Source organism: Brassica oleracea, chromosome C7 (genome assembly GCF_000695525.1).
Source record: "Brassica oleracea var. oleracea cultivar TO1000 chromosome C7, BOL, whole genome shotgun sequence".
Classification (NCBI taxonomy): Eukaryota; Viridiplantae; Streptophyta; class Magnoliopsida; order Brassicales; family Brassicaceae; genus Brassica; species Brassica oleracea.
The window spans coordinates 39,740,383-39,748,604 of NC_027754.1; the positions used below are offsets into that span (position 1 = coordinate 39,740,383).

General features: G+C 30.6%; 1 protein-coding gene across 1 annotated transcript; it reads left to right on the top strand.

Moving 5' to 3' along the window:
* Window positions 1–2,143: 2,143 nt before the first annotated feature.
* Window positions 2,144–8,090, top strand: LOC106306435 (linolenate hydroperoxide lyase, chloroplastic). The gene is made up of 2 exons (XM_013743054.1): window positions 2,144–2,703; window positions 6,911–8,090. Exons 1-2 carry the CDS (start codon window positions 2,272–2,274, stop codon window positions 7,946–7,948), a joined length of 1,470 nt encoding a protein of 489 aa, XP_013598508.1. The 5' UTR covers window positions 2,144–2,271; the 3' UTR covers window positions 7,949–8,090.
* Window positions 8,091–8,222: the final 132 nt, after the last annotated feature.

Consider the following 8,222-nt stretch of genomic DNA (forward strand, 5'->3'; position numbering starts at 1 on the left):
GCCAATGTTTCAAAATCTAACACTGAGGCATATCACAAATTTCCATCTTATCAAGAAATGTCTCAAATTCGCGAGTTTTAAGTGCTTTTGTTGAAATATCGCCCAGCTGAGACTGAGCAGAGATATGATGAGTTGTAATAGTTTTTGTTTTCATCATGCTTCTCATGTGTGAGCTTATATGTCTCTCGAGACTTAGTTGTAGTCCACCGGTTCTGTTTCTCCGGGGTTACCTTAATCGCCGGCCTTTGCATCAATTTTCTGATTTATATCATATCCTTTCAGTGAAAAAAGGTTTTGCAAAATGAAAAAAGATTGTTTGTTTCTTTCAGACATAAAATTGCGTAGTGTCCTGAGTATGTATGTTGACCCAATAATGAAGCGATGTACTAAAGTAGGGGTGGGCGTTCGGGTACCCGTTCGGGTATTTCGGATTTTTCGGATTTTTCGGATTTTTCGGGTATTTCGGTATAGAGGTATAGAACCCATTCGGGTATTTCTGCACTTCGGATCGGGTTCGAGTATTTTTAGTTTGGTTTCGGTTATTTCTGATTAGATTCAGATATTTAGATTTTGAAAAAATAATTTAAAATTTTCATATCTCAAATTTCTTGTATTTTAAAATATAACTTTCATTTAACTAATTTTTTATTTTTAATAGATTGAATGGTTAATAGATTTCGACATAACATTTTGAAACTAAAAAAGACATTAATGTGGTTATTGTTTTTAAATTTTGGATGTAACTTTTTGTTAATTCTTGAAATATAAAGTTTGACATGCATTTTAAGTGAGTAACAAATCATTTTCTCCGTAATTCTATGTATATCATATGAATTTAAAGTATGAGTAGTATCAATATAAATATTTTATATAAAATGAGAGATGTAAACTAGAAATATAAGGTTAATTATACATATGTTCGGTTATCTTCGGATATCCATTCGGATTCGGATATTACTCGTTCGTGTTCGGATATCCAGTCTCTCCTAATTCAATACCGGTTCGGATATTTTGCTATTTCGGTTCGGATTTTGATTCGGGTTTTGGATTTTTCGGATCGGGTTCGGGTGCGGCTTCGGATATCGGGTAAAGTGCCCACCCCTATAGTAAACAGTGATGGGTCGTTAGAGTAAGGATAGACATGTGTTTCTTGATTCTTATTTCGAAGAAAGATATTTACGTTGTAACAACTTCCAAGTCGACACAGGTACAACACACTGATCTTTTTCAATTGTCTCTTTCTGCAACGTAGCTATCACATACATGTGATCGCTGATTTTTCACTGATTTTTTCTCTTTCTTTTAAAATTTGGACCAACAATTTTCTTATCAACTTCAAGTCCCTTACTCATAATGTAATCGACTAATCGTAGATGCATAGTTTTTGTGTCGATGTCTCCGCTAGTTTCAAATATAATTATATGTTTGTGTTCATATGAAAAAAGAAAATAAAAACTCACATTTTCGAAATACGTTTATATTTATCTTTTCTTTTTTGTTTTCGACAACCGTTGATCCTTTCTTTCACATCATCAAGAACATCTTCAGTCTCCGGTGGAATATTTAGCATGGTTTTCTAACGATTAAAATAATAAAATGATTAAGAAAAAAAAAAGCTAGAAAGAGGTTTTAACACATAAGTTTGAAAAGCTCATGAAAATTGTTTTAAAACAATGTTTTCTAAAATATAGTTTATATTTTCTGTACATTTTTATTAAATAATAATGATAAATTTTAAACTTTGATTATATTTTTATTTCATATTAACTAATAATTATGAGAAATAGTTAATTCCGAAACTAAATATTTTGTAACTAAAATTTGATATATTTTAAAAAATTATATATATTTTAATATGTGTGAAAATACCAAAACATAAATATTTTTGAAATATAACGAGTATTAATACAGTTTTATTTATTTTAAAATAGCATAGTTAATCACATTTATTAAAAAGTTATTTTATTGTTTTGAGAAAAAATTTCTTTGTTATGATTGTAGATGCTATAAGAAAAAAAAATAAAAATCTATTTAAAATTAGGGTTAATTAGGTGAATATACAAACGCAAACGTAACAAACAATTCAGAAGAAATCTACAACTCCATACACAAACGCAAACGTAACAAACAATTCAGACGAAAATCCATAACTATTTATGTTCGCTTTGTTTATTTATCTCCCACGATATCTACAACTCCGTACACAAATAAAAAGAAAAGACATCTCCAAAAAAATTGTAAGGTCGAAAAAGATATTCTTGAGAACAATTAATGGCTTCTGCTTCCCTGCCCCCTCCACCACCATCCTCAACATCCCTAACATCGCAACAATCATCACCGCCACCGTCTCAGCTTCCCATCCGTAAGATGCCGGGATCGTACGGTTTGCCGTTGGTGGGACCGTTAACGGACCGTTTAGATTACTTCTGGTTCCAAGGACCGGATAAGTTTTTCAAGTCAAGATCAGAGAAGTACAAGAGCACAGTGTTCCGTACAAATATCCCTCCGTCGTTTCCTTTCTTAGGTAATGTCAATCCTAATATAGTCGCCGTCCTCGACGTCAAGTCTTTTAGCTATCTATTCGACATGGATCTTGTTGATAAAAGAGATGTTCTCATCGGAGATTTTCGACCTAGCCTCGATTTCTACGGCGGCATTCGTGTCGGAGTTTTTCTTGACACCACCGAGCCAAAGCACGCGAAGGTTTGTATGTACATACAGTACGTTGCTGTTTGCTAATTGCTATATACCACCGTTGAAATCGAGCTACGACATTTAACCTAATCTAACTAGCTAGTATAACTGAACTAACTAAATTTTTTGAAGTAATTAGTTGACTTTAAGCATTTTTGTCTATCAATCTACTATTTTGATGTAGTTTTTATGATATATTTCCTCCGTTTTAAATTAGGCTTTTTTTTGTTATAAAATAAATGTCATTTATGATTTTCATGCTGTTGTTACATTAATTTATCTTTTTACCGCTAATTAAGTTAAGAAAAATAGTAAATGTTATAAAATTTTCATTATTAAAGAAGCGTAAAACATAATATTTAACTATTTTCTTAATCCGTATAGAAAACTCAAATGAAATTTAGTTCGAAACGCAATGAGTATTAACTAGATTTGATGTCTAGTGATTTCTATACTATGAATTGATCTTTACGATAATGGCAAGTTCGAGCGGATTGATGGATTTGGGTACACTTAGAGGGTTCACTTTTGTTACTTTTTATGAAATTAATGACAAGATCGATGGGAAAAAAAACTGGTGGAAGTTTGTATGTTACTAAAATATAGAGAGGAAAAGTTTCTTAAGCAATGTGTGCTTTTGCGAGATGCCAGATTGGTGAAAACAAAAGTTTGGTTTCTTTATATTTGAAGTTATGGCGTGACATTAATAATGGTTACTTATATCTTGTTGTAGCAGCAAAAGTTTGGTGTGAGTCTTTGCATATGCTAGATTAGTGATTTAAATCTGGTTGTATAAGCAAAATGTCAATCTGTTAGGAACGGTATTCTTTTTACGTTTAGAAAAACTTTCTATAACAACAAAAAAAAAAATCAAGTTTTCTAGGATATAAATCAATACAATATTAAAAGGCAAATATAAATCATGGCTAGGGTGTCCACGTATGATAGAAAAATCAACCAATCAGAGAGTCTGAAGTTGCCACGTCATCTCATTTATTTTTCCATAAAAAATGAAAAAACAATGCGAATGAAATGATCGAACCCGGATTAGTATGACATTAATATACAAGAATCACTAAGTATGTAATCACAAACTCTAAGCCATTGAAATTTTCTTGGACACATATACAAGAATCACTAAGTATGTAATCACAAACTCTTATGTACAGTTACAATAATATGAATTCAACTTTCAAGACTCTAATATTCTATTTTGTAAAAAAAAAAAGTAAATGACTAAGCCAATATATTCTTTGAAAGTGTGAGAACATTGACAAATATGAAAAAACATAGATTTTTGTTTACGTGACAAAGTTAATAATTTTGTAAAAGTAAGTTTAACATATAGATTTTTGTGACAAATATGAAAAAACACAGATTTTTTGTACAATTTTGAAAAAATAACTCAAAACATAGTTCTCTAATGTCTTAATAAAATATTATTTAAGGATGCAAAAATTAAATATATCAATTCAATAAATTTTTTAATTTATAGACAAAACAATAACACAACAATTTTTGAAACATTTGTTTAACCTATCGATTTCTTTTCATGAGAATCCAACTAAACAAGATAAAAAACAATTATATTTACAAATATTTAATTACCATTTTATTCAATTTTGATTAATTTCAAATTGTAATAATGTATTTTTTTGAAGTTACAAAAAAATAATGTTTTTTCTTTATTACACTAGCATTATATATAGATTCTATATACACAAATAAATATAATATAACAACATAAGTTTGTTTTCCTCGATTTATATGAAAATTTTTTAAGTTATCCACCAAAGCAAATTAATTAAATCAATCAAATTGTTAGAATACAACAAATTAATATATAATTTTATTTTAAATTAAATTATTTAAAAAGTGTATTTTCATTAAAAATAAAATAATAAATAAGTAAAACTGATTTGATGGTAATTTTTATAACATATATATATATCAATTATGTGAAAGAAATAGAAGTTTAATATGGAAAACAAATCTTAAATACAAAAAAAACTCTAAAAGTTAACCCAAAAAAACTAATGAAAATTAAACTATGATATCACTTGAAAGCTTCTTAGACAATATTAATAAAATATTTAAGTGATAATTAGACAAATTTGATTTTTTTTGTCAGCCAAAAGTTTATTATTAATTAGCATCAGTTGTTTCAAGATGTTTAAGAAATGATGGACAAAAAAATAGGATGGACATAAATGATATATGAACTATGAATAGTATTTTATAAAGCTGACTTAGATAACACATCTGCACATCCATTTCCAGTCATTTTTTATGCTTAAATTCAATTTCTTCAGAACAGTTATTCCACAAAGAGATCGTATGAGATATTGTTTTGATATTCAGATTCGTTTCTTGACTGTTAAAAAGATTGGTAACTGTAAGAATATCTCATTTGAATATGATATGTATATAACCGAGTCCCCAACATGAAACAAGTTTGTTTAAAAAATAAATAATTTCATTTTTTTTATTATATAATAAATATATATTATTTACTAAAAATATAGTTATTCATCTATCACAAATATCTATGCAAATATGTGAATCAAGTACAACAATCAAACAACAAAATGATTTCCACAAAGAAAAATTAAAAAATATATTTATGTTATGTAATCTTATTTTATATTCTTTAAATAATATAATACAATATTATACATTATTTTTTTAGAATTGAGAAATACATATAATATCTTTAAAAAATCTAGTACAAGTCTAAAACTGGTAAACTAATCATTTACATCATTAATAATCTATTTTTAAACAAGTGTTTTGCTTGTTTAGTGTTTTCGCTTTTCCAAACACAATATAACAAGTTTATGTAAGTCATTTACAATTGATGATATAAACAAAAGTGAAAAGAGCAAAAAAAAGAGTATGTTTGATGTCTTGTTACATAAAATGAATAGAAACAAAATTAATGAAAAACCCAACATTTAAAAAAGATGATTGCCACAAGGTAATGAAAAAAGGCTTTTTGTTCGCTCAGAAACTTGGGACACGTGGTGGCCTCTCCTTGCCTTATTTTCTTAGGTGGCAGGAGGAGAAGAGAATCAAAGTCTTCTTTATATTATAAGAAGATTTTAAGTTGGGATATTTCAATCATTTCCTTTAATATCGAGTTATTGTGTTTATTTCTGATTTAACATACCATTTAATTAAGGCTACTATTTATAGGGGCATATACAAATCGAATATACAAAATTTTGGAATTATTCATTTTGTATAAATCATTAATTTTAGATTTGATTTGATTTATAGCCATTCCGATGTTTGAATATTTTAAAAAATCGTATATTTAACAAGCTATTCAATTTGATCTATTTAAATATTTTTAATAAAAATAATAATATTTAATTTTTTTGACAATAATATTTCATTTTAAAAAAGTGAAATTATTATTTTTTAAATCTAATAACTAGATTGTAAAAATTGTAACAATTATATAAACATAATAATACATGTATAAATATGCATAGAATGGAACAAAAGCACATATTTGTTTGATATAAGTATTTATGATTTGTTTCAGTTGTTACGAATAGGCATATTGTTATTTTCTTTACTCTGTAAAATTACGTATATATAAATTATTCAGATCAAATTAAGACGAACAAGAGTTTGAATCAAATTTATTTTTGGGCAAATCTCCAAAATAACACTTTTCAAAGTTTATATCACAAAATAGCACTCCAAAACTAAAATGACCAAAATAGCACATTTCTAAGTTTATCCTTTGAAAATTTTAATTTTTTTATTTTTCAAAATTTGAAATCTTATCCCCAAAACCTCATTTCTCAACTCTAAACCCTAAACCTTAAACACTAAACTCTAAACCCTAAACCCTAAACTCTAAACTCTAAACTCTAAACTCTAAACTCTAAACCATAAACTCTAAACCATAAACTCTAAACCCTAAATCTTAAACCCCACTCTTTAACTCTAAACCCTAAGTTTGTGACTTTTGATAAAATATTAAATGTTATTTTTGTGACTTTTGATCTTGAGTGCTAGTTTGAAAACAAAAACTTGATTTAGTGCTATTTTTGTCTTTTTCGCTTTATTTTTTCCACCCTAGTTATTTACTTATTCATGTGAGAAGTCAAAACCTTTTGAATTGTAGTATAAAAATATTAATATTTTCAAACGTCAAAACCTTTTCAATCATTTGTCAAAAAAGAAGGTTTAATCATGTCAGGTCAAAAGCTTCGCCATGGAGATACTAAAACGAAGCTCGGAGGTATGGCTACGAGAGCTTCTCTCAAACCTCGACACGTTCTGGGAAACCGTAGAATCCGACATTTCTAAAAACGACGACGGCGCTTCTTACCTCATCGGTCTCCAACGCTGTATCTTCAACTTCCTCTCCACCGCTCTCACCGGCGCAAACCCTTCCGTATCGCCGGACATCGCCGAGAACGGTTGGAAGATGCTTGACAAATGGCTCGCGATTCAGGTCATCCCCACGACCAAGATCGGCATTCTTCAGCCCTTCGAAGAGATCTTCCTCCACTCCTGGGCTTACCCTTTCTTCCTAGTCGCCGGAGATTACCAGAAGCTTTACAACTTCATCAGCGAAAACGCCGGAGACGTTATCCGGTTGGGTGATGAGGAGTACGGGTTGACCCGGGACGAGACGGTTCATAATCTCATCTTCGTGTTGGGCTTCAACGCGTACGGGGGCTTTTCCGTCTTTTTACCGTCTCTGATCGGGAGAATCGCCGGAGATACTTCCGGTCTCCAGGAGAGGCTGAGAACCGAGGTGAGGAAGGTTTGCGGGTCCGGTTCGGTTCTGAATTTCCGGACGGTTAACGAAATGGAGCTGGTTAAGTCCGTGGTTTACGAAACGCTGCGTTTGAATCCGCCGGTTCCGTTACAGTACGCACGTGCGAGGGGTGATTTCAAGATAAGCTCGCACGACGCCGTTTACGAGGTCAAGAAAGGAGAGCTTCTCTGTGGTTACCAGCCGCTGGTGATGAGAGACGCTAACATATTTGAAGATCCGGAGGAATTTAAACCGGATCGGTTTGTAGGTCAGACCGGGTCCAAGCTGCTGAATTATCTGTTCTGGTCTAATGGTCCACAAACCGGTACGCCGAGCGAGTCGAACAAACAGTGTGCAGCCAAAGACATGGTTACTATCACGGCTGCCTTGATCATCGCCAATTTATTCCTCCGGTACGATAAAATTACTGGCGACGCTGGGAGTATCAAGACCGTTGTTAAAGCTACATGAGGAAGAGTCATTACTCCTTCCACGGTTTCGTATCATATGTTTATTATGTTTGGAGTGTCGAATAAGATTTAAACTAAAATAATGCGAACTGTAACAGAAATTTCCAGGGGTAATGTTTATTTAATTTATCTGGTAAGCGATATATAATATTGACTTTTTCTTGGTTCACCAACCAATAGAAAGTTGTCATTTTAGATCTAGTATCTTTTAATTAAGGAAACAAAATAACTTGCCAAATTATATTATGCTTTTAAAATAAAAAATAAAAAATTAA

Coding starts and splice junctions, on each gene's coding strand:
- LOC106306435 (XM_013743054.1), top strand. CDS start 2,272: ATGGCTTCTGCTTCCCTGCCCCCTCCACCACCATCCTCAACATCCCTA. Junction 2,704..6,910: donor CCGAGCCAAAGCACGCGAAG/GTTTGTATGTAC, acceptor TAATCATGTCAG/GTCAAAAGCTTCGCCATGGA.